This window comes from Xenopus tropicalis, chromosome 2, assembly GCF_000004195.4.
Source record: "Xenopus tropicalis strain Nigerian chromosome 2, UCB_Xtro_10.0, whole genome shotgun sequence".
Classification (NCBI taxonomy): Eukaryota; Metazoa; Chordata; class Amphibia; order Anura; family Pipidae; genus Xenopus; species Xenopus tropicalis.
This window is the reverse complement of record NC_030678.2, coordinates 78966142-78993814: the sequence shown is the minus strand read 5'-3', so window position 1 is coordinate 78993814 and position 27673 is coordinate 78966142. Positions and strand designations below refer to the sequence as shown.

The following is a 27673-nucleotide window of genomic DNA, read 5'->3' as shown; positions in this document are numbered from 1 at the left end:
CTCTATATTGCTGTGAGAACTTTCTTAAATCAAGGCATATAACGCCTCCAGGTCCCGAGTAATAAAATAAGTAATAAGTAATAAAAAGGAACAATAACAATACAATTGTTACCTCGCAGATCAATAGCTTTTTGACTACCAGGGTCAGGGACCCCATTTGAAAGCTGGGATTTAAGGAAGGCATATAACACAAAAACTTTATAGAATATATAATGAAGGCCAATTGCAAAGTTGCTAGGAAAATGACATGCTTTAACACACTAAAAGTTACTTTAAAGGTGAACCACCCTTTTCATTTGTGATAATTATATAATAGTTACATAATAATATAGTCATAATATATTATAATATAATATAATAATATATTTTTGTCAATATATATAATTGTGGTGTGTTTTTTTCTGTTAGACATTAGAAAAGTATGTGTCATGTTCTAAGTATATTTATAATTTTATTTTCCTATAGGTCTGCAGTGCTAAAACTTTGAGAAGGGACTCATTTATATGACTGCAGTGAACACTTTGCAGTTACCAAGCACTGTTTAAAAAGATACATTCAAAGACTATGTTAAAGTTTGGAAGAGGAATGAAGAGATAAAAATGGCTAGACTCAAATTTTCTAAAAAGTTTAAATTTGTACTAGACGACTTCCTGCTTGTCCTGCGGTTTAAATGACTTATTATGGATTACAAAAACTGAAACTTGGATTCTTTTTTTTTTTTTTTTTATTTCATTTCACAAAAGACTAAAAGTGACTAAAAGTTAAAAAAAAAAACTATTTTCTGCTCTTAAGCTTTGCTTTCAGGAGTTGCAATGCAAGTTTTAAGCAACTCTTACCATGATTATTAGTCCGTGCTGTCCCCCAGGACTTTACAAACCTAGGACTGGGAGCCTTTGTTGTAGGTAATGGAGCCAGAGAAAAGCCAGAAGAGCACAAGGAAGTTGGAGGAAGGTGTGAGGAAAAGGCTGTCCAAAGAAGAGGCTTTACAGGTCCCATCATCTCCAGCAGGCTTACCTTCTAAGCCGCCAGGGGAAGTTGTTGTACAACAGAGTTTTCCAAGCTCCTTAAAAATTCCAAGAGAGGGACCCCCCAGAAGGGTAGGGAGGCCGTGCAAACCCAAAGGTCCACTCAGTGAACAGCTGTCAAAGTCACAGACAACATCACCAGCATTTATGGCTCCCCGGGCTGCACCAGATCATAGCCTTGAAGGGTCGACATGGCAAGTTGTAGATCCAATACATCCAGGTCCATCCAGTTCCTATTCTGCCCTACATGCCAGGATTACCTGTCCCACAGAGGACCCTTCTCAGAAAACTTATCTTCACCGACCAACTGAGGTTTCTGTTAAACAAGGAGAGGAACCCCACAAAAAAGAAAAGAAGCCTCAAAAACCAGGCAAATATATTTGTCAGTACTGCAGTCGGCCATGTGCCAAGCCCAGTGTTCTCCAAAAACATATCAGGTCTCATACAGGGGAGCGTCCATACCCCTGCATTCCATGTGGATTTTCTTTCAAAACAAAAAGCAATCTGTACAAACATAGGAAATCTCATGCTCACAGAATAAAAGCTGGTCTGGCCTCAGAAACTGGAGGAGAGATGTATCCGCCCTGTTTAGAGATGGAGCAACTAGGAGGTGAGGAAATTGATTATCCTACTGAAGGAGAAAGCACAGATTCTGAGGAAGAGACAAGCACAATGTTAAGCCTAACAGAGCTCTCTCCACGACAAAAGCAATGTCATTCATCCTTTATAGTAGGCCAGAAAGTTTTGAGCCATGAACTTACTTCTGTACCACATCCATCTGTATCCATAAAACCAGAGGAGTTTACTCAATTTGGAGACCCCTCCATGGATCCTCTTCATAAATCAGAAGACACCCATACCATAAAACAGAAACTAGCCTTGAGGCTTAGTGAGAGAAAAAAGGCAAGTGAAGAGCAGATGTTTCTCAGCCCAGGGAGCAAAGGAAGCACAGAATCAGGTTATTTTTCACGTTCAGAAAGTGCAGAACAGCAGCTTAGCCCGCCCAACACCAATGCTAAATCTTATGCAGAAATAATTTTGGGAAAATGTGGAAGAATTGGGCAAAGATCGACAATGACTACACCTGCTCTTCAGCAAGGACCTACTGAAGAAAAGCCAAGTATAGGGCCTATATCAGTGCCCAGGACTCAGGTCATTGAACACATCACCAAGCTCATTACTATTAATGAGGCTGTGGTAGATACCAGTGAGATTGACAGTGTAAAACCAAGGCGAAGCTCACTATCAAGACGGAGCAGTATAGAATCTCCAAAAGCTGCTTTGTATCGAGACCCTTTCCAGTTTGATCCAAAATGCCTACCCGAAAAAACAAAAGGTGAGCACTCATTTTTATCACTTAAGCAATCTCATAGTGCCACAGAGACTGTGCCTCTTCTCCGAAGCCACTCAATGCCTTCCTCTGCCTGCACTATAAGCTCTCCACACACTTTCCGAGCAAGCTACTCATTTGATGACAGGATTGTTGAACCTGCAGTCTCGAGCCAAAGCCACGTCTTCTCCTCACACCCACGGCTTCTGAAGAGACAACCAGCAATTGAGCTGCCTTTGGGAATGGAGTACACCTCAGAGGAATGTAGCTCAGTAATTAAAGATACCCCATGCAAGCCATCAGATGAACTGGAAGTTAAAGAAAGTGAGCTTTCTAAAAAGTCAGGGAAAGTTGGAAGAGCCAAGGGCTTGTATGAATGTAATATTTGTGGTGCTCGTTACAAGAAAAGGGGCAACTACGAAACTCATAAGAAATACTATTGCTCAGAACTGCAGACTTTAAAACCACAAATTGCTGGTGATCAAGGGTCTGTGGAAACAAGAAAAGGATTTACAGAACATGAAAAATGGCCTCATATGCTCCATTATAAAGTCAGTCCAGGCCTAGAGCAGTCTACTATAAGGAAAAGAAGAATAGTGAAGAGTCCAGGTGATGATGAAGAAAGTCAATCTTTTGATATGCCTGAGAGTCAGGCAACTTCTGTAGCACCAGGATCCCCCTTCACATTATCAGATAGAGCTTTAAACATACATAGGGATGCTGGGAAGACAGCCACAGATTATAGTGAATCAGTTTCAGTGTCTGATGTGCAGTGTCGAATGCCAGCCTTGGAGAGTAAAGAAAAGGCTGTCCTCTCTAAAGAAATATCAGTTATCCAGCATACCAGTTCCTTTGAGAGATCAGAGTCAATGGAACAACTAAGCAGTTTTGATGAGGAAGATAAACCAGCAGCACTAGCATCTTTATGTTCTGCAAGACACACTCCTCACTCATTGCAGCCTAGACTGGTTCGTCAGCACAACATTCAGGTACCAGAAATTTTAGTAACAGAGGAACCAGATAAATCCGAAACAGATCTTGAGCCACCTCCCAAAGAGCAGGGAAAAGCAGAAGAATTCCAGTGGCCTCAGAGAAGTCAGACACTCTCTCAGCTACCTGCAGAGAAACTTCCTCCAAAAAAGAAGAGACTGCGCTTAGCAGAGATGACCCAGTCCTCTGGAGAATCCAGCTTTGAATCTATGTCCCTTACAAGAAGTCCAAGCCAAGAAAGCAGTGTTTCCCATGCCTCAAGCCGTTCGGTTTCATTTGAAAGGGAGGAGGGCTTTAAGGCTGAGATGCAATGTCAAACATCTGAGTCACCTTCTAAGTCTCAGGGTCATCATATGCTAACTGTGCCCTCACATCATCATCATGCAAGAGAGATGAGAAGATCTGCATCAGAACAGACTCCTAATGTGTCTCAAACACCTCAGATATCAGAAAACAGAAGCAAATCTTTTGATTATGGAAATTTAACATCCCCAGCTTCAACATCCAGTCCTACTGCTCAGGAAAGGAGAAAATGCTTTTCCATCCGTCAGACTTCCCTTAGTAAACATGTAGCACATGAACCTGATATGATGCTCAGAGACTGGAGTGAAACAGAGCAGCCATCTTCATCTAGCCATATCATTGCTAAAAGTGTTTTCTATCAGTCTTCTGTCACTTCACAAAAGGATCAGAAGAGTGATTCTCCTCAACCAAAACAAACTCCTAAAGCAGTTCAGCCCAATACTGAATTACAAGAGAAAGCCTGTTTATCACATCAGCTTCCTGTTTTACCACATCCCCTAATACTACCTAAACAATCTTCAGAGCTTTTTCCTTCTCAGCCACTGTCTGATATTCTTTCTGCTCCATTTTCTCTTCCTTCAGTTACTCCATCTGTCTTTCACAGACCACCTATTGCACTACTTCACCCAGATCATCTTCAGATACCACATCATCTAAATGAACAAACTATGGGTACTTCTTTCAGACAGCTGCCTCCATATGTACACTTGCCTTATCCAGGATCCTCACCATTTTCACCAACTTTATTTATTCCAGTACAACCCCAGTTTGCTTTGTCAACTCCAACTGAAATTGAAGGACATTATTCTCAGTTAAAATCAGTTATCCCCCCTCCCATTGGTGTATCTAGTGTATCACCACACAAAGATTATTTCTCTGAGGCACTGCATTGCCCATCTCACAGTCCACTCACTTCAGAGCCTTCTTCTCAGGGGGTTACTGTACATTCAGATCCAGTGGTTTCGCTTGTGGTTCCTGTGAGACTTCAAACACATATGCCGTCCATTGGTAGTGCAATGTATACCACTCTTTCTCAAATCTTAGTTACCCATTCACATTGCAGTCCATCTGCATTAGTTATACAGAGGCTTGAGAACCAGTCTGAAGGATCTCATGGCTCTAATTTGGCACATATTTTACCAGTACATCAGGATAATCTCCTTCAAACACCCTATCTTAGGGTGCCATTTACAAAGGTGGAAACCACCCACTATATGCCACTTGCATCATCTTCTGAAAGTGCACTGGGATCAGATCTAAGCTCTGCATCTGTTGGGGGCAGTAAACGAATGTTATCTCCTGCTGGCAGCTTGGAACTTACAATGGAGACTCAGCAGCAGAAGAGAGTGAAAGAGGAAAATGTCCCAGAAGAGGGGGGGCACTGTGAGATGTTGAAGGCACAAGATGAAGGTAGAACAGTAAGCACTGATACAGTTGTCAGCTTAGCAAAAGGCAGGCTAGAGCAGTTGCCATCCTGCCAAGCCATCCATGAGGATTCATCACCAAAAGCCAGCAGCAAAAGTCTATCTCCAACACTTGCAGGCCCATCCCACACCAAGTCACCTGAGGAATATAAAGAGCAGATATATTCATGTAAAATAACTGTTAAAACAGAACATCCTGAGGAACTTGTTGAACCCCTTTCCACATACACTTCTTTGAGCACCAGGGTACCGGTCAACCTTTATGTGCCGGGTGGATCAGAAGTTACAGAAACTAAAAAGGTGCAGACTTTCCCTACTCTGCACACAACCACTAATGTCAGTTGGTGCTACTTGAATTATGTTAAGCCAAATCATGCCCAGCAAACCGACCGAAGGGCTTCTGTTTACGGTAGCTGGTGCATCAGTCTGTACAACCCCAACCTTCCAGGCATATCCACAAGGGCAGCACTCTCCCTGCTAAGGTCCAAGCAAAAGACTAGCACTGAGATCTATACAACAGCCGATACCACACACTCTGACACAGATTTGGTTGTGCCCTCCAGAGTCCGAAAACCCAAAATGACAGAGGTAAGAATTGCTCCATAAATAAATCCAAAACACATATTCTCCTTCTTAAAAGTGCAAATGCATGTGTAGCACTTTCTTTTTAATTGCTTTCTATGTCAAAAAATTGTATTGATGGAGTTTAAAGGATGAAACTATTGTAAAGGCTGAATCCATATAGGCAAAGTTCACCGACAGATTCAGTGGTTAAATAATATTTAAATGTACTGAGGAATAGATGGCATTACAAAATTTAAGGGCGAAAATTGCAAAATTAATTTATGTTGGAACTTATAAAGTACATAAAAGTTTTATGTTAAAGGTGCATGAGGAAACAAATGTTTACAATTTTGATTGCACAAAATAATGATGATGGAGAACAATTGGTTAATGTGGTAGAAAAACACACAGTTTAAAAAAGAGTTAATGGTAAAAATATACATAAATCTACTGATAAAGGGGCTTCTATTACCCTGAGCAACACTGGGTTTTTTATGCTTTTCTCAAACTGTGTTTTGGCTGAATCTTTAATTGGGGGCCCATATTTGGAAAGATAGTGACACAATGTGGTCAGAAATGATGACCAGTGTGTTACCAGCTAAATAGAAAGGATGTATGATAGATGTTCTGTAAGTGTTGGGGGCCTGTGGTAGCACTGAAACCCTTTGCTACGAGTGAGCCTTTTATATAGCCCTGTAGTGCAAACTGTATTTATGTTTTGTAATAGGCAGGACCCTTCCTAAACCCAGGACATTATAAACTTTATTTATTTGTTCTGTGGATCTAGGTAACTTGAGATCAAGGATTATTCTGTAGCATGGATTCTATCTAGTGAACACTACTGTATGTAGTGAGATGACCTTGTGCTGGGAATGTTGCATGTTAGAGGGGGCTACCTATTCTAAATGGTACATTTATAGGAGACTTAAAGCCTATAAATGCTGTATTTCATATATTGTACTTACTGTACTAGCCTAGCCCTGTAACAGAGTATGTCTACAACGTTTTCATTGACTCTTGGCTGCTGTTGAAAAGAGAAGCTTTGGGGTTGTTGGGAAATTAAGCAGAACATGAGGTTTGTCTGTCATAGAAGCTGATGCTAGAAAGCTGATTAGAAGAAATTAATTTCTCATTAGTCTTGTGTCATGACTTTTTTTTAATATATAATGTATATTGTGAGTTGGTTCCTAAGCTCAGAACACTGGCAACAGCCCAGAGCATATGATGTGAAACAGCAGGAAAGAAGGTGGTGACCTACTGGGGACACCTTTAGAGGCACAGAACAACGGCTTCTAAAAGGTGATTGGTTGCCTTGAACTAATAAAGACGCCTAAAACATATTGTCTAGCATTTCTAGCCCACTTTGTTGTTAAGCTTTAGTTCTCTTTTAAAGGGGTTGTTCACCTTTGTACAACATTCATAAATCTAACAGTTAACATTAATAGAACAATCTATGCCATATATATAGTTATCAAAAAATGTGCAGCTGAAGACATATTCCCCTCAGAATCATCCCTCTGCTGATCCTTCACTTCTTCACAGACACTGTGCTGGGGGTGGTACTGGCAGCAGGCTTAACCCCTATTGGCTGTGTCTCCTGTCAATCTGACATTGCTTCCTGTGCCCATGACAGTGACCAGCGTTATGATGAAAGCATATAGAAAGTTCTCAGTGTGTCAGGTTCAAAATAGGCCACTCCCATCCCTTAAAAAAACTGATTAGAAAGACAGAAGAAGGACTGATTTAACAAGTAGAAAAAGCTGAGAGCATTGTTGGTGATTTAATAAGATTTGGACACTGAAGATGAGCAACCCCTTTTCTGTTTTACTGACTCCTGCATTTTAAGGGTGTGGTGTAGCATAGCTTATGCACGTTGATACAGTGAATCCTTAATCCAACATACCTTTATTTAATGTTTTTTGTGGACCCACAAATCTATAATTCATAAAGTATTTCCCTGATGTGACACTTTTTTACACTAGCAAATGTAATTGCTATTGAAAGCATCACCTGGATGGTCTATGCTATTTTCTTTGAAGGTCTATTAATCATAGAACATGCTAAACATTGTGCAAACAGAAACCTTGGCTGGGGTGGAACTAATTATTGCAGCATTGTTTCAATGGTACATGTAGTCAAGACCAGCAAGCCAGGAAATAGCAATATATAGTTACTCCTTTCAATAGCAATTATATTGAAAACTAACTTTAAATTAATGAAAAATGTGTTATTAAATGTAATGGAAAAATATTAGAATTATATTTGCTTTAATTATAAAAATTTTCATATTTGAATGTACAACCTCTTAAAGAGAAGGAAAGGTAAAATCACTGGGGGTGCCAAAATGTTAGGCATGCCCAAATTATTGTAATTTCTTACCTTATACCCCAGGCTGTTGCTCCTGTTACAAAAAAAGCACCAGCCCATGGTAGCTGTGAACGAGCGTTCCTCTTCCTTCTCTCATGGAGCATGTAGAGAGAAAAAGCCAACTTTTTTTTGTTAAAGTATGGCTTTTTATTCTACTACACATGCGTAAGTGGTGCAAAGAGAAAAGAAGGAAGAGGATTGCTGTCTTGCAGCTACCCTGTACTGGTGCGGAGCAATAGCCCTGGGTATAAGCTATGTGATTACACTCACTGGGGGGTGCCTAGAAGTGATTGTACCTTTCCTTCTCCTTTAAAATTTAATAAAAGATTCCTGTGGGGAGATATTAGGGCCAGCAATAGTGTTCCTATGGATACACAGGTTTATGTGAAAAAGTACACATGGTAAACTGCAATGTGTTTTTCTTCAAACAAGTATAGCCATGTAACAATAAACCATATACAGGTATGGGACCTGTTATCCAGAATGCTTGGGACCTGGGATTTTCCAGATAAGGGATCTTTCTTTAATTTGGATGTCCATAACTTAAGTCTGCTAAAAATCATTTAAATATTGAATAACCCTAATAGGATTGTTTTGCCTCCAATTAGGATTAATTATGTCTTAGTTGGGATCAAGTACAAGGTACTGTTTTATTATAACAGAGAAAAATGAAATCATTTTTAAAAATTAGAATTATTTGCTTATAATAAAGTCTATCGGAGATGGCCTTTCCATAATTTGGAACTTTCTGGATAACGGGTTTCCGGATAAGTGATCCCATATCTGTACTAGCAAATTCAATTGTCACCCTGTTAACAACCTGTATGATTTAGTCATTGATATATTAAATTAGATCTGTCACAGATTAAGTTATTCATCTATGCCTTAAATGTCTACATTTCACAAGCTCCTAATTACTGTATGGTCATTGTTAGTACAATCTTTATTTTGCCTGCATCACAGTTAGCTTAATATTTATGACACTTGTACACTAGGCTATTTTAGCTCTCTACTGCATAGGTGGCTTGTGTTGTGTCATCAGTCTTTTATTGATAGCATGGTCTAGTTGACTGATCCAGAAATAGTTCAGTGCTGGGAAAGAAAATTGGGAGAAAATGATAATGAAGCATATCATATTTATAAAGGTTTTTTGGTAGAGAGTTTTTAGGGATTTGGTACCCTACGGCAGTGCCGTCCAGCTGGTGGCCGCGGGCCAGGCTGTAATCCCCCACGTTGTTCACTTCTTCACACCTCAGACAGACTGTAGGAACAGTGCCAGCATTGTGTCACTATATGTACTGTGTATAGCACATACAGGCAGCATAGGGCAGACAGAGCATGGCACACACAGGCAACATAGGGCAGAGTATGGCACACACAGGCAGCATAGGGCAGACAGAGCATGGCACACACAGGCAGCATAGGGCAGAGTATGGCACACACAGGCAGCATAGGGCAGGCAGTTTATGGCACACACAGGCAGAATAGGGCAAAGTATGGCACATACAGGCAGCATAGGGCAGGCAGAGTATGGCATACACAGACAGCATAGGGCAGAGTATGGCACACACAGGCAGCATAGGGCAGACAGAGCATGGCACACACAGGCAGCATAGGGCAGAGTATGGCACACACAGGCAGCATAGGGCAGGCAGAGTATGGCACACACAGGCAGAATAGGGCAAAGTATGGCACATACAGGCAGCATAGGGCAGGCAGAGTATGGCATACACAGACAGCATAGGGCAGAGTATGGCACACACAGGCAGCATAGGGCAGACAGCATGGCACACACAGGCAGCATAGGGCAGAGTATGGCACATACAGGCAGCATAGGGCAGGCAGAGTATGGCATACACAGACAGCATAGGGCAGACAGAGCATGGCACACACAGGCAGCATAGGGCAGAGTATGGCACACACAGGAAGCATAGGACAGGCAGAGTATGGCACATACAGGCAGCATAGGGCAGGCAGAGTATGGCATACACAGGAAGCATAGGGCAGAGTATGGCACACACAGGCAGCATAGGGCAGGCAGAGTATGGCACACACAGGCAGGGCAGGCAGAGTACTGACTTAATTGGTATCACTGAGACCTGGTGGGATGAAAAATGCGACTGGGCTGTGAATTTAAATGGGTATACGCTTTTTAGGAGAGACAGAGGGATTAAAAAGGGTGGAGGGGTTTGTCTTTATGTAAAGTCAGATTTAAAGCCATGTAATAAAGACATTACAAATGAAAACGTTGAATCTCTTTGGGTAGAAATTTCAGTAGGGCTGAAGGTCACAAAGAAAATGATCATTGGTGTATGCTATAAACCACCCCGTATAGATGAGGGGGATGAGTCCCAGCTACTTTTGCAAATGGAGGAGGCTTCAAAATTGGGTCAAGTTGTTATTATGGGGGACTTTAATTATCCGGACATTGACTGGAGTAATGGGGTGGCTAAGTCAGAAAAAGCTAGTAGGTTTGTAAATATGCTAAATGACAACTTTTTATTTCAGGTGGTTCAAGAACCTACTCGGAATAAGTCTATTTTGGACCTGGTAATATCTAATAATACTGAACTTATCTCTAACATTTGTGTGGGTGAGCATTTGGGGAACAGTGATCACAACATGGTCTCCTTTGAGATAATGCTACAGAGACAGCTCTATAAGGGAGTAACTAAAACGCTCAATTTTAGACGTGCAGACTTTGCCAGTTTAAGGGCATCTCTGCAATGTGTCAACTGGGAAAGGCTTTTCATGGGGTTAGACACAGAAGGAAAATGGAACATCTTTAAAACATTGCTTTGCAAGTATACACAACAGTATATTCCCCTTGTAAGCAAGGAGAGGCATCGCAAAGCAAAACCTTTATGGCTGAATAAAAGAGTTAAGGTCGAGGTTGGTAATAAAAAACGTGCTTTTAAAGCATTCAAGTTAGCTTGGACAGCGGAAACTTTCATCAGGTACAAGGAAGCAAATAAAGCATGCAAAAAAGCTATCAGGCAAGCTTAAATAGAGATGGAAAGGGATATTGCAGCTAGGATTAAAAAGAATCCAAAATTATTTTTTAATTATGTGAATAGTAAAAAAATGAAGCAAGAAGGGGTGGGAACTTTATTATCACGGGGAGGTACGTTGGTTGATGAGAACGGGGAAAAAGCAGAAATTTTGAACTCTTATTTTTCATCTGTCTATCTGTCATCTGAGGAGCCAGATAATGAAGGCTTCCCTTTTAATATACCCAGTGCTAGTAATTTAGCTACTGACGCGTGGGTCACTCAGGAGGAAATTCAAAAGAGACTTGAACATGTAAAGGTAAACAAAGGTCCAGGACCGGATGGGATTCATCCCAGGGTATTAAATGAGCTGAGCGCTGTGATTGCCAAGCCTCTTCACATAATTTTTCAGGATTCGTTGAGGTTTGGCATGGTGCCGAGAGACTGGCGGATTGCTAATGTGGTGCCGTTATTTAAAAAGGGATCTCGTTCTCAGCCTGAAAACTATAGGCCTGTTAGTCTGACATCAGTAGTAGGAAAGCTTCTGGAAGGGGTAATAAGGGATAGGATAGTTGAATACATTGCAGTTCACAATACTATTAGTTTGTGCCAGCATGGTTTTATGCGTAACAGATCTTGCCAGACTAATTTAGTTGCCTTTTATGAGGAGGTGAGCAGGAACCTTGATGCTGGAATGGCAGTTGATGTCATCTACTTAGATTTTGCTAAAGCGTTTGATACAGTACCTCACAGAAGGTTAATGATCAAATTGAGGAATATTGGCCTAGAACATAATATTTGTAATTGCATAGAAAACTGGCTGAAGGATAGAGTACAAAGAGTGGTGGTAAATGGAACATTTTCTAATTGGGCCAGTGTGGTTAGTGGAGTACCGCAGGGGTCAGTCCTTGGTCCTTTGCTTTTTAACTTGTTTATTAATGACCTGGAGGTGGGCATAGAGAGTACTGTTTCTATTTTTGCTGATGACACTAAATTGTGCAAAACTATAAGTTCCATGCAGGATGCTGCCGCTTTGCAGAGCGATTTGACAAAATTGGAAAACTGGGCAGCAAACTGGAAAATGAGGTTCAATGTTGACAAGTGCAAAGTTATGCACTTTGGTAGGAATAATATAAACGCGAACTATCTACTGAATGGTAGTGTGTTGGGGGCATCCTTAATGGAGAAGGATCTAGGGGTTTTTGTAGATCACAAGTTGTCATTCTGTGGCTACTACAGCAAATAAAGTGCTGTCTTGTATAAAAAAGGGCATTGACTCAAGGGATGAGGACATATTTTTGCCGCTTTATAGGTCCCTGGTAAGGCCTCACCTTGAGTATGCGGTGCAGTTTTGGGCTCCAGTCCTTAAGAAGGATATTAATGAGCTGGAGAGAGTGCAGAGACGTGCAACTAAACTGGTAAAGGGGATGGAAGATTTAAGCTATGAGGTTAGACTGTCGAGGTTGGGGTTGTTTTCTCTGGAAAAGAGGCGCTTGCGAGGGGACATGATTACTCTGTACAAGTACATTAGAGGGGATTATAGGCAGTTGGGGGATGTTCTTTTTTCCCATAAAAACAATCAGCGCACCAGAGGTCACCCCTATAGATTAGAGGAACAGAGCTTCCATTGAAGCAGCATAGGTGGTTTTTCACGGTGAGGGCAGTGAGGCTGTGGAATGCCCTTCCTAGTGATGTGGTAATGGCAGACTCTGTTAATGCCTTTAAGAGGGGCCTGGATGAGTTTTTGAACAAGCAGAATATCCAAGGCTATTGTGATACTAATATCTACAGTTAGTATTACTGGTTGTATATATAAAGTTTATGTATGTGAGTGTATAGATTGGTTAGTATAGGTTGTGTGCTGGGTTTACTCGGATGGGTTGAACTTGATGGACAATGGTCTTTTTTCAACCCTACGTAACTATGTAACTATAACTATGTATACTCTGCCTGTGCTATGCTGCCTGTGTGTGCCATACTCTGCCTGCCTAATGCTGCCTGTGTCTGCTATACTCTGCCTGCCCTATGCTGCCTGTGTGTGCCATACTCTGCCTGCCTTATGCTGCCTGTGTGTGCCATAATCTAACTGCCCTATGCTGCCTGTATGTTCCATACTCTGTCTGCCCTATGCTTCCTGTGTGTGCCATACTCTGTCTGCCCTATGCTTCCTGTGTGTGCCATGCTCTGTCTGCCCTATGCTGCCTGTAGGAGGTGAATCTGGCAGAGATTTGTTCTGGGAGTTTATTAGTAGTTGGAAATAGCCATTAAATGTCCCCTAAGGTGTGTAATTATGTTCTGGGAGTTGCTGTGCTATCCACAGGGGAGGAGGAGGCGTATGGATTTAAGGGTGAGTCTTAATATGACATAATATAATTCTTTCACATATGAATGATGGTTGATATCCCTGCAGTGAGCACCAACCATTTGGGATTTTGCTGCACTACCACCAAAGGTATGTGGTCAAAACTGGCTTCCATTAGTGGCCCTCCACTATATATTCTAGAGAAATTCCAGCCCTTGGCACCACAGAAGTTGGACAGCACTGCCCTTGGGCATCAGAAAAAGTAAGAGGAGAGTTTTTATTTAGACTTTAATTGCTGTTTAAGGGTAATGGCACACAGGATTTATTGTCATATACTGTAAGTCTACTCCAGTGTGGGTGACAATACATTTTATCGAGGTCAGTCTGACTGTCCTCCAGTATGTGTGTGATTATTAGATTCAAATGTTTTTTGGAGGAGATTTAGTGGGACTGCAGAACGTCTAGTTGCCTACCCTAAGGGAATCACTAAATAAGGCAAATCCAGTTTGCTGAGATTATTGTTATTCCTGCTAATGAAACAATAGAAGACCAAGAAATATAAAATCCTGACTTTTTTTACATTTTGGATATTACATGTATTTTCCATTGATGTTTTTTCAAATACAGAACAGTGCTAAAAAGTATATTTTATAATTATATATTAAGCGATAGTATGAGAGAAAATGGTGGTGAAAACTTAGAAAATATTTGTATGAATAGAAATAGACAAGTTTGATGGGCCGCACTTTCCATGACAGGTTTTGCGCACTCATGCTGAAAATAGCAAATTCTATGTGAATTGTTATTGCCAGATTCTGCTTTCTAAAGTGACATCACAAGGGAATGAACTGTATACCAAACCCTATTCTTGTAGTGCCATCATGTGGTTTGGAAATGTTAACAACTCAGATGTCCTACCCTTTTTGGCAGGGCTAGAACAAGGCATAGTAGTCTTTGCTTTATTAAATAGGAACTGAGCTTTCATATATTAAAGGGATCCTTAGCCCTTCATATAACTTTCTCAGCATGACGGGGGGGGGGGGGGGGGGGGGTTGGTACAAGGGGGCCTGTTGCCTGGGTCCCCAGGTAAAATTTGATTAAAAAAAGGGGGCGGCTGGGTAATTTGCTTAAACTATGTTGAAATTTACATATTACCGTAAACACTTGCAGAACTTAATAATTTACAGAACTTACATATTAAGCAACAGCAATGAAGAGCAGCTTCACAGGGACAGCAGGTGTGTCGGGGTTTAAACACCACGGACCACCAATGAACTGACTGACTTATTAAGAGATACTGACACCACAAATTAAATCTTTTTTTACATCTATCATAACATTGTCTTTTGCAAGAAGTTTATAATTTTGCCATAAAACTATTTGCCTGGTGCTTTTACATTACCTGTCTGATCTCCCATGTTTCTCAAAGAGGGGGCGGCCATATCTGTCCGTTAGCATTAGAAGCTATAACTGACAGGCTGAGAAGAGACAGTCAGGTTGGCAAAACAGTCAGGTTTAGGAACTTCAAGTAACAATTACTTAGAAAAGCAAACCTGTCAGCGAAAAACCGTCAACACGACCTATAGGTAGCTTTTTATGTATATTCATATTTTGAAAAGTAGTTTTTTCACGTCAGTATCACTTTAGTACATTAATCTACTTACTATTTATATGAATTGCTAATTGTAGAGTAACATCAACTATATTTATTGTGATCTATACTTATTATTTGAGCTGTCACCTCCATAAAGCAAAGTTATATTAGATCCCACAGCAAGAGTACTAGGCCCACTTAAATTTGTGAACAGTTTTCATTTTCCATAATCATATATTGCAGTCGCTTATCAGTCAAAATCCCACTGACCCCCTATAATGCCTACGCCCCCCCCCCAAGCAGTTGCAGGATCTGTTTCCTCTATAGTTACACCCATGCTTTTAAGTAAAATCATTTATGAGTTTGTGTCATTGTACCTGTGGTTAATAAAATACATTCATCAAGTTCAACCTCTTGTCTTAGCAAAACCTGCCTAACTGCTAATTAATTTTTCAGTGTAGTGGTGTGGCCAAAAAATGGGTACTATGCGATTGTGTTTTTGGGAGGGCCTCCAGACCTAAAACTTGCACAGGGCCCTAAGTTTTCTAATGGTGGCCCTGCCCCTACTACAGACCAAAAACTTTGTTACAGCTACTATGGAGTTCATCAATGAAAATGCTTGTTACCAACACTGACATCTTGCATACTGAGATTATTGTGTAATTTTGGAACATGATAATAGACTGTAATCAGTCATCTGTTACCCATTATTTATTGGTCTGTGTATGGCCTGTTTATAGATATTATGTCCAAATTGCAGAATGCAGATATATTTTCCTGCCGCATGTCAAGCAGGAATGAGCAGTCGGCAGATACACCTTCTGTACAGTCACCTGCTCGTTATCTAAAACTCTAAGGAAGGCTTCAGCTTAGAGAAGGCAGTGTTTGTTTATACAGAGCTTATTATCTCCATTTGAATAATTAGTTGCTCCCTATCTTGAAGCCTATGTCTGTAGCTTAGGGAAGACAGGTTTTGTTTATACAGATCTCATTTGAACAAATTACATTGTGGGTGGGGGAGCTATGTGAATAACAACACAATTTTCCATTAATGCTTTGTATTAGCAAAAAAAAAATGGGAACTATGAATATATTAAAATTATAGGCAGAATACATATGTCCTACCTATTGTGCATTTGTTGAGCCCTGTCCTATCCTAACAGATTTTATAGCACTTGAGAATTTTACACTTTTGCATTCTGAAAAAGATTACAACTAGGGAAAAATAATGACACAAGCTTGAACCTGGAAAAGGCATTAAGGAGTTAATGCTCTTTGCTGCAAAATGGGGAAGGACCAACTCCCCCCGGGCCTGCTGGGGATTTTCCCGGTACTCTGACATGCCAGTCCTACCTAGGGCAAACTTATGACTTACAAATATTGTTATTAAATAGCCCTAAACTTCTGGCAGCTGTTTCCATTACAGTAAAGGGTAAAAAAAAGGCTACCTATGGTGTATGGGAATGAAAAAATTGAACAAGGCAGCGTGCAGACAAATCTATCTTCATAATTGTGTTCTGCAGGCAGTGTGTTCTCTGTACACTGTCATGAGAAATAGCTGCTAGTGGTTCAAGATTTCATTGGTCAGTATAGTCTTCCCTGAGATTATGATGGGAATCAAATGTTTAGAAGCTGATGTGTTAACATGCAACTTTGATTTTGCCAGAAATTTATCATTGTGATAAAACAACACGATTGAGATAAAAAACTGTGATCATGATTTTTTCTTGTGAATCGCAGTAAAAAATGTTATATGTCAATAAATCAGCACTTTAAGTTTACCATGTCCCTTACAACATAAATTTTGCAAAATAAAAGAAACAACCGTTTTAATTTATAATGAAAGGGTAACTCCAGCTTCTTAACCAAAATTCGTAGAGCCCTACATAACACAGAAACACCCGGTATTCCTATTACTGTAATCTTTTCCTTCAAAAAGTTTGAATAAATATCATTTTTTTATGCTGAAACAACCTTCAAAACAGTTCTCTTTCTGCATCATTTGAAATCCTGGTAAGGGAGGAGGGACAAACACATGGATGTTGCAAATTTTAACAACTTCTCCACAGTTTACAGACAGCATGCAGGAACTACAAAGCTTACACTGCATTGTACTTCAGTGTTACTTTCCTTACTGACATCATATGTGCAGGGAATTGTAGGATTTGGAGGATGCAGGCTGAAGGCAGACTGTGGACAGTCGGCTGCTGTTACATTATGTTTGAGTCTCATTGTAGTCCATTAGATTAGCAGGAGAACAGGGGGCTAGGCTTAGGTAACCAAATCATTTTATTACATTAAAAATCATAAATCGATGTATTCTCCAAAAGTTGTGTTTGATGCCTCCCAGCCCTTTTCCCTGTGCTTAGTGACTGCTGCTGGCTTGCATCAATAAATGTGCATACAGAGGGTTCATTTACTAAGGGGATGCTTTTTTAAATATTTTGCCTGGCACAGGGTTCATCACAGACTAGAAGTGCCTGCTTTGCAATCTGCATGCCTATAGTAAATCTTCAGCCAATGTTCCCTGTCATTTTTTGTGTGCACAATATTTTCTTTTGTTTAACATTTTGTAAAAGGTTTGCATTATGTGTGCAGCTTCTGTATATGGCTCTGTAAAGTTACTGAATAATGCGTCATACTTACTGGCAAGCACTGCACAAAATTTAACATGTATGCCATCATTTTTAAAGGGTCATTTTAAAGTGCAATAACTTTTAGTTTGTTATATATGGACCTGTTCTAAGCATTGTTTCAGTTGTTGTTTATTATTTATTTTGTATAGTTTTTGAATTGTTAACCTTTCTAAGCTCACAATCCTGTCTGGTTGTGGGGTCACTGACCCTGGTACACAAAAAAAAAACATTTTTAGAGCTTAATTTGAAGCATTCTACTAATTATCTTAACCGGTTTAAATTCTAAGCTTGTGAACAGCAGAAAAGCATGCAGTAGTTGGAAAAAAAATGAGAACAAAATAAAGAATACAGACCAACTGCAGATTGTTTTAGGATTCTAAAAGATGTGTGTATATGCATGAATGCAAAGCTTAGAGGGAACAATGCCACATGTCTTTTCAGGAATTAAAGGAGAAGGAAAGGCTAATAAAGAGTTAATCTCAAGCTGCAGGCATACCTTCAGTTGTCTCAATAGTGCCCTTAAGTATCCCCATATTTAACCCGTTCAGATGATCAGAAGCCAAACAGGAAGAAAAAACGCTGAGCTGTGGAAAGAAAGTTCCCATAATGCCTCACTCCTGCACAGACACCCTGACCAAGTGAACATGCTCAGTTAGTAAGACTATGAGGAAGCTCCATGCTGATTGGCTCAGATCCACATTCCTAAGGTGGGGATTGAGACAGCAGGCAGCTGTGTGTCTTTGGCACATGAATTACAGACACAATAAATCTTTTCACAGATAAGTCAGTGCAGCAGTTCTGTGAGTGCTTATGGCTGTATTTACATAGACCTTTCTGATAAAGCTTACTTAGTTATTACCTTTATTTCTCCTTTAAGTACCCTGCATCTAATTCTTGCTTAGTTTAGCTTCCTTTGTATTTGACACTGAACCTAATATCACATAATATATTTCCCCTAAGGTATTTACCTGTTTAATTAGTATACTCTGTATCAGTGATTCCCCATCTAGTGGCTCATGAGCAACATGTTGCTCCCAGTGGCCTCCAAGTAGCTGCCCATTATTAATTTATGGCTTGGAGACAAGTTTTAGAAGCCCAGAGACACAGCTTTACTCCAAGCAGAGCCTCCTGCAGGCTAGCAGTCCACATGGGGCTACCAATAGCCAATTACAGTCCTTATTTGGCATCCCCAAAGATCTTTATTTATGTTTGTGTGGCTCACCAACACTTTTCACATCTGTGTGGCTTACTTTAAAGTAAAAGTTGTTGTTCATTTTTTTTTTTTTTACTATTTTACTATTGTACTTTTAGTGCCTCTTAGTTACTGCTCATCTATGTTGTACCAATGTAGCCCAAGTTTTCCAAATGAGAATAGTAATTTTTAACAGATAACTGTATGTTTCCTCCAAATTATTGTGTGGATTTCTATGCTACATTATGGTGTTTTCATTGGAATGATTATTTTGGATATGAGATATATGTCTACTGATTCTGCTGTTTTTGGGATGACCCCAAGTAACATCCAAGCCACAGTGAGTAGTGCTGTCCATATTTGGAGAGTTATAAACCAGAGCGGTTAGCTGTCCTATTTTGGGTTTGTGGCCTTAACCAGAAAAAGCTTTAGTTAATAAGTATTTTATAGTCATTCCCACTGAAGCTATATGTGGAGCTGTGAGGTGGTAACACCACAGGATTATCTTCAAGCACAGCTGTGTGGTCCCTACAATCCGCCCCTAAAAGAATGCAAAAGCTGAGGAGTGGGAATGTCTTCTCCAAATGCCTACTGCATTAATGTGTCCCAGAGGAACCCTGTTCCAGAGTCCGGAAGTCCCAGAGTGGTCGCCATTTGTGGGAAGGGTCAACTAGGGAAACAAATACATCCTTGATTCCGAGAAAAGTAACGAAGGCTATTTTATCACACAATGATCCAATGTGGTTGATGTTAAGTTCCATATAGCTTCAAAGGTGGTCAGTCTGACTTTAACTGGCCACCCAAAAATAGAAGTTCAGTAGAGTATTATGAATTGTAAATGACCTTGACCTTAATTTAATTTATATAGATCTTTATTTCTTCCGTGTACACTTATGAAAACATAAGGGTTATTTGATGCTTACAGAGCATTCTCACTGTTATGTTTATATTCCTTAATAACAGCATATTTGTGAACCAGAATGTTATGTGCAGGGAACTCTGTGTGACACCTCTAATAGGTTGTAACTGATAAAGCAGGACACATAATTAAATACCCTCTGTATCAGGGATTTATGGGGCAAACTCCACAATGTATTATGTATGTGTGTTATCATCAACATTACTGTGCCTTAATTTTACATTGATTTGTGGCTTTACAGGCTCACTTACCCCCTCGTGTGCAGAAGGAAGTACCAAATGCAGAAAAGGAGGAAGACAAGAGAGGAAAGCCAGAGGATACAGGGCCAACTGTCAGGCGGAGTGAACCAGCACGCATTCGGATATTTGAAGGAGGGTGAGTTTAATAGAGACATGGTATTCCATATTATATGGGGGTTTGTCCTGAATCCAGCACTTTTTTCAAGATTCAAATTTTACCAAATCCAAGATTTTCAGCTGAACTGAACACGTTTTTGTTCATTGATTTGTAAAATGTGTGCATTTCAAATTTGTTTTTGTATGCTTATATCGGTGTGTGTATGGCCAGCTTTAGATATTACACTGTAAATAGGGTGAGCAATGCGACTTTATTGAGAGCACATAACATCAACGTTATGCATAAAAAAACAGACTTTCTATCATTTCTATATCTTCATTTTGTTGAAAATCAGCTTAGAATCCAAAGTATCTCTATTCCTTTCCCTCTGTTTTGTTTAGGCCCTTTCTTTTTATCCTATACTTTGTTTCATTTTTTCTGTCTTTATTCTTTCCCTTGTACTACTTCCCCTTTTACTTCTTTTAAGTGGAGTTGACTGCATTCTCAAATCTTACATCATGCTGTTGCAGACACATATTAACTCAGGCTCGAGTTTTCTGCAATGATCTCACCACCCAGTCCCCCTCCCAAATGTACTCACCAGAAGTCTGTCTGCTTTGTGTCCTGAAGGTGATAATGTTATGTTAACAAGGCAGGCATTTACCCCAAAACACCTCCCTTCTTATCTGCTTCTTTGGTGGCAAAATCTTGTTAAAGAAGCTTTAATGTAAATGAGCAGGTATAAAGTACTTGACCCCAAGACATACATATATGTGATGTAGCTTTGGCATACCCCCACACCCCAGCTCAATATCCTTCTTTATTTCATCTGGAATTGGAAATAACATATAACCGTTCACAGCATTGTGAACAAGGTCAACAAAGAAAGAAAGGGAAGGAAAAGGTGAGAGCATGAAGAGTGGTAGATAAACTGCTTCCCAACGCATGCTAAGATGCAGGATCAGAGTTTTCATTGGTGTATCAGACGCAGTGTCAATGTGGCCCAATTACTGTTAGGTAACCATTCTGTACTATTTTTTATAAATAATAATAAATAATAATAACAACACCTTGGCCTTATATGATTACAACTGCCCTGTTCAACCGCCTTTTACTTTCAGGATTCCTCTTGTATACTGCTTCCTTATAATACTGCACATAGATATTGTGACCTAGATTGTTCCTCTACTTAATAACAAATATTAATGTTGTTTTTGTGGTCATTCTGAAGTTATTTTTGTGCACTAGGAGCATGCAGACCTTTTTCACTTAATCAACTTCTTGATCCTAATGTTTAAAGAAAACCAGAACTGTTACCAACTCTGCATGCAATGACTTGCTCTTGCTGTTCCACTGATAGTGACTGAGCTGTAGACTACACGGTAGTAATATAGTAAAATGTGTACAAGTTCAATTTTCACTAATTTTGCTAGTTGAAATGCTCTTATATTTATTTTGTTACCACTTGTTTAAAAATACCAAATATAGTTGTGCCTTAAAATATATTTCTCTACCAGCTTCCATGCAAGTGCAGATGTAAATTATTCATATTGATTTATGCAGACCTACTATACTGCATTGCTTTTCACTCTCGTACAGCTTGGTGTTCCTGGTTTCCTTTATGTCCTCATTCTGATTTCTAATGCACACAGGATGACTGTCATTGCCAATGTTTACACTTAGGCATTTTCCATGTACCCACAACGTGTTCCAACAAATAAACATGTCCAAATGATGCTTGGTTTGAAAGCAGTTACTCTGTAAAATAAACCAAATACACTGTTATTTTTCATGCTAATTTGTTCACTGTAGTGTGGTTTCTTTGCAGCCTTTGGATGTTACTACAAAATGTGTTTCATTGTGTAGAATATCCCATACCAATATGTTCTACTGAACATTAAATGAGAAACAAAGTGAATGTAAACAGTACTTAAGCTGGCCATGCACGGGGCGATATTATCGTAGGAAACAGGGTTTCGTACAATATCAGCACGTGTATGGTGGATTGATGAGGTGGCCGATATTGCAAAAGCCTTGGATATCGAATGTCTCTTTGATCGGGTGGGACAGAAGATTTTGATCAGGCTCTGTTGAAGGTGTCTGCGTAAAGGTGTGCGTTTACACTGAATCATCAGATAGGGGTAGAATTCCTATTGTTTCTACCTCCATATCCATTAGTGGAGTATAAGAACGATCTTTCCTGCGACCAGTGGTCGCAGGAAAGATCGTAATTGTAACGTGTATGGCCACCTGTAAAAAAAGTGGTTGATTTTCCATTTCATTCATATTTTGTATCTCGTTATGCTCATTGATGCTCTTTATTATCAAAATATTATTTTGCACAGCACCCCATCTCATAAAAAACACTGTAAAGCTTATTTACTTGCACAAGTGCAAAATGCTTTGTGTCAAAACACTCAATAATTCCACTTTGCTGAAAAAAAAGCTGCCCTGGAATTAATAGTTGCCTTAAGGATGCTAACATAAGATTGTTTCCTCATAGTTGGTCAAACATTGAGCCAGGTAGGGGGAAAAATAAGTATATGTGCCTTCCCACCTCTCCTGTCCTAAAAGAGTATTTTTTTTCAGAAGCTGATATGATGGTGTGTTTCTGCAAATACACCATACACTTCAGACTTCTGTAATAAAATTTCTTGTCGATGCATGATGTGGTTGTCAGAGCAGAGCCAGGCGGCAGGAAAAAACTGCCACGCGATGTGTCTGGCAAAAAGGACCTGGGGAGAAGACTGTAGGTGCTAAATTACACAAGTACAGTTGCCAGTAGCAACCAGGCAGCAATTATCTTTGAACACATTACTGCAAGTTAAAATATGAAAGGAAAGGTCTGGTTGGTTTCTATGGTTAACTGCATTGGTTCAATTTAGATTTATTGTTTTTTTATACTTATTTGTTTATTTTTGTTTTTTTTAAATAAGCCTAGTTTACCAAAGCAAACACATGGCATTGATAGACTATATGCAGGTTGTGGTACACATTACTTAGTTGCCATTCGCCAATGCTAGTGTTCCAAAACTATCTCTTGTGTGAAAAGAACAGTCTTTTTTTTAAACTTGCCTACTATATTATTAGGCTTCTGCCACACGGGGCAGTAGAGAAAAGCCACTCCCCTGCTCTGATCTACACTCTCGTGTTTCTCCACCCAGGGACACATGAGCCATTTTTATCATTTAGTTTTGTGAGAATACAAAATCAGTGATGTTCTAACTCAACACATTTTCTTATACATATATGTGCCATTTTTTTAGACCCTCCTTATTTAATTTATATTATGTCTTGTGACACTACTACTTTTAACAAAAATTCTTTTGGATCAATTAACACACCTTTGCAGCACATGCTGTCTCTAAAAAAATGTTCAGTATGTTGGTGTTTCATTAAATGTAGCCTTTTTATAGAAAAAAAAAAAGTTCATTATGTATGTATTAACTCTCTGCATGTGTTATTTTTGCTCCAGGTACAAATCCAATGAGGAGTATGTCTATGTAAGAGGTCGCGGACGAGGGAAATACGTGTGTGAGGAGTGTGGAATTCGATGCAAGAAACCAAGCATGCTAAAAAAGCATATTCGTACCCACACTGACCTCCGACCCTATGTTTGCAAACATTGTAACTTTGCTTTTAAAACCAAAGGTAACTATAATGTGTTGTATATTGTGACAGGAGAGCTTGATCTGTCACCGCAAAAACACAGTGTAATATTGCAATCTCTTTGCCACTAATGGCACATCTCTTCTGGTAGAGAAAATCCCAAAAGCACTTTCACCACCTGCCATTAATTTTTCATGGCAAATACGTATTTTCACCCACAAATATGGATTTAAGTATTTTACAGCTGAAATCTGCCTCTATAAGCAGGCTTTTTCTATTTTATGCAGGCAGCATAAGTAGTTTCTGGCATTTCTCGGGCAGAAAAGATATGCCATGGCAAACCAGAGTATTTAGTAGATAACAAGTGCCACAAGCACATCATAAAGTTGTCATTGCTGGACAAAAAAATTCAGACTTTTTTTTTTGATAATTGTTATTCTTTTTCAGGGAACTTGACTAAACACATGAAATCCAAAGCACATAGTAAAAAGTGCCAGGAACTAGGACTGCTGCCACCATCCCAAGCAGAGCTGGATGCAGAAGAAGGTAATATATTGTGTTTAATGCTGTTGTTTCTGTTTATGCTTTTAGCATGCTACAGTGTGTTTAATGGTGTTATCTCATTGAGGCCTTTAGCATGCTACAAATTGCTACACACAGTAAAGTTTTACGTGGTATCAGAGATGTATTAAACATGATAGCAATAAAATGTTGAAGCTGTTTTTCCATTTATACATGTTTAGCAGTTAGATTGTTAGTGGTGTCTGGAGGCTGCTTCATTTTGTGTTTATAAACTAGATTGTATTTTTTAATTTCACAGGGACCAGTGATGAACGATGGCAGGATAGTGATTTGCTTGAAGAGCACCAGTTCTCAGACTTTGAGGACTCTGACGATGATGAAGATTCTGATGAAGAGGACGATGAGGAAGAAGATGAAGAGGAAAGCCAGGAAGAAAAGCACCCTTCACCAACAGTGAGAGACTCTCCTAATGAACCTACACAAGATCCTGAGACTGCAGGAAGTTCTCCAGCATACCAGTTCTCCCCAAATCCCTTTCCCACTGTAGAGGCCCCTGAGAAAGACAACCGAGCAAGGAGCTTTGACTTGCCTGCCTCCCGAGATACTTTGTCTTGTAGGCGATGGTCTCCTGGCAAGGAAGTATCAGGATGCAGTAGGCCAGGTCCTTCAAGGAGGCATCTTTTACAAAAGAGAGAAACCTCGCCAAAATGCTTTTCGACAACTGGTTGTCCTTCACCCCGCAGGGGCATGTCACCATGCCAACGATTGGCATCTGCAAAAGAAGTTTCTCCTTTGCGGTGTATTTCCCCTCGACACCTGTCTCCGCATCGAGATCTATCACCAAGGACCTACATGTCACCTGAGCGTGGGGCCTCCCCACCAGTGAGACATATTTCCCCAAGTAGAGAGTTGACAGGTCTTCAGTGCACAACTCTTAGACCTGGACTCGCTTCACCACCTCGTTATGCATCCCCTGGAAGGGATGAGCAGCAACTAAGTAGATCAGAGACTCAGACACACATTAAAGTTCAGCAAGGGTTTTTTTCATCCCTGGCTCTACCTCATCGGACTTCTGAGGCTGCATGCAACAAACAGGTAAGAATTTTGGAAGCTATTTCAACCAATGAAAGGGCATCTTTCTTACGAAGGAAAATATTCTCTACAAGGCTGATGTATTTGATTCTGTGAATTCACTGAAAAGTACATGCTTGTAGATGTAATAATAAAGATAGAGTGTAATTTTACAGATAATAAACATCTCACTGTACAGTAAGTACGTAATACATAAAATACTAGTTATATTGTGCCCTGTATAAACTTTACAAGGAATATTTACAAGGAATATTAGAGAAGGGTGTCCAGTTTAAGAAAGAATTCAGACATGTGATAATGCTTAACTCTTTCTCAGAGGCACTGAATACTACTACTCTGTAGATCAGAATGGTGTTCAACTGCTTAAAGCAGCCAATCACTTTCTGATAAATTGACTCATATATCAGGTTTGAAGATGGTCTTCAAAAATACCGACCAGGTCAATATTTGATATGTTGTGTCACTTTTCAATACCTAAAGATGATACAGTTTTTGATAAATTATAATATTTCTGAGTTTGCTAAAAATGTAAAATGCTAATTGAAGTTTAGATTCAGTATTGGACCACTTCTAGAGCATAAAATATCAGAATACAAAAATTATGGATTCATTACATCTCTGAACTGAAGAAATGAATAAATATTCAGAATTGTTTAATCTGGTGAGTGCTTACTATGAACATAGACATAGTGATTAACAAGTGATGATGATTTATGCCTGTGTTTAAACCTTTTTATTGCAGAAGTTGGGACCATCTAATTTCCCAGTCATGTTAAGACCCCTCTGCTCACAGCTTACACCTCACTACCTGGCAAGAAGTGCAGAAAACTTGTTCACCCACCTACCGCTGCACTCTCAGCATCTGCAAAGAACCCCTTACCCAATGATACCAATTGGGGGCATCCAAATGGTTCAGGCGCGACCTAGCCCTCACCCAGAACTGTTGGGGCAATCATTCTTTGAACCACAACCTGGAGATCTTGAAGCAGTGCCATTTGAACAGCAGCACCAAGAAGAAAATGATGAACAAATCAGGACTAGCAGGAAAGAGGAGGCAAAAGACAGGGTAATACCCCCTATCAGCACAGCCCCAACAGTTTCTCCCTCAAGCACTTACTGCCAAACAGCTTCCACCCCTCCTCAGCCTGAGATGTCCCAAGCTGAAACTGACCTATGCCATGGGGAGCATGTGGGAGAAGGATGACTGGACACCTTTGATAGGGAACACCCTCCTTTAAAACTCTCCTTATGATATCTTGTATGTTCAGGATATAGGGTGATCTTTTCAAGATACAAGAAAGAAACCCCTTTAGGAGAAAAGATTATCCTAGGATATGGAATATGGATCCTGTAAAGGATATATAGTAGGAATCCTAGGATGTATGATAATGGGCTTGTGAAGTTAGTTAAGGATCTGTTAAGGATACATGGAAAGAATCCTCGAATAAGCAGGCGAGTTTTGGTTGCACAGTGTTTGGATTATAGAGTGAGAATACTGTGGTATGGGATGGCAGTCCTTTCAGTATAAAGGGCATTTCCTAGGTCTGGAATAAAGGTCCCTTGTGGATATAAGATCGACAGCCTAGGTTACAAGAGAGACTTTCTTATAGAATATGGGATGGATATCCATGGTACGGAAAAGGGATCAATTTAGGATTTAAAGTAAGGATGCTTATGGTACAGTTTACCAATCCTTTTAAAATTATGTTAGGATTATAATAGACATCCTGGATCTTTTTTTAATCTACAACATGAATTATTTTAGGAACACAGAGAAGTTCTGCTTCTTCCCATTCTTGGCTTGGAGAGAGTGACTACCTTCATTTCATTCCATTTAGCTCTCTTCCTTTCCCCTTAGTACACTACTCCCTCTTTCATATGCAGTTTATCTGTGCCTTTTATAACCAATTTGCTTTTAAAATGCAAATCACAATAATCCTACAAGGAAAACGGAACTTTCAATGCTGTGAAATAATGTGAAATATTTGTATCATGCACCCATTCGTAAGAAACAATTAGGTGGGAATACATTCTGTGACTACCCTGCTCTGGGAGCCCCACCCATTGTTACTTTAATGTGATATTGAGATCTGGGTAGGACGTGCACTGAAAAATTTAAGGTGTTTTATTTGAATTATTTTTATTTCTAACATATATATCAGAAAAAATATATATATATCTATATATATTGAGCTGGGATAGGCATCAGCCATGGTGTACAGAAATATATTTATATTATGAATTTATTTAAGAAAAGCTGTATTGTCTTTTTTCCTGCTTTAAGGAGCTTTGGGGGGGGGGGGTTGAGAAGACTTTATTTTGAATCGTTAATGTTTTTTAAACACCCAGCACTTCTAATGTGGGTAAAAGTGACACTGCTGTGCTTTTAGTGAAACTGAGTATATACTTACTGAAAATATGCACTCTGTGCAGTTTTGTGTCTATTTCAGTAATAACACTTTGTGTTGTATAATAATG

The 27673-nt window shown here is 39.7% G+C and overlaps 1 protein-coding gene across 3 annotated transcripts in view; it reads left to right on the top strand.

Annotated features, from left to right (window-relative positions):
- The window catches only part of hivep3 (HIVEP zinc finger 3), an 80651-nt gene extending 53300 nt beyond the window's left edge, over positions 1–27351 (top strand). For all 3 annotated transcript variants that reach the window (XM_031896893.1, XM_031896894.1, XM_012957355.2), the window contains 6 exons: positions 466–5660; positions 19878–20011; positions 23448–23623; positions 24029–24127; positions 24402–25198; positions 25938–27351. In XM_031896893.1, the coding sequence (XP_031752753.1) occupies positions 906–5660; positions 19878–20011; positions 23448–23623; positions 24029–24127; positions 24402–25198; positions 25938–26399 (6423 nt within the window). In that variant the 5' untranslated portion in view covers positions 466–905 and the 3' untranslated portion in view covers positions 26400–27351. The remainder of the gene's footprint in view (positions 1–465; positions 5661–19877; positions 20012–23447; positions 23624–24028; positions 24128–24401; positions 25199–25937) is intronic.
- The last annotated feature ends 322 nt before the right edge of the window (positions 27352–27673 follow it).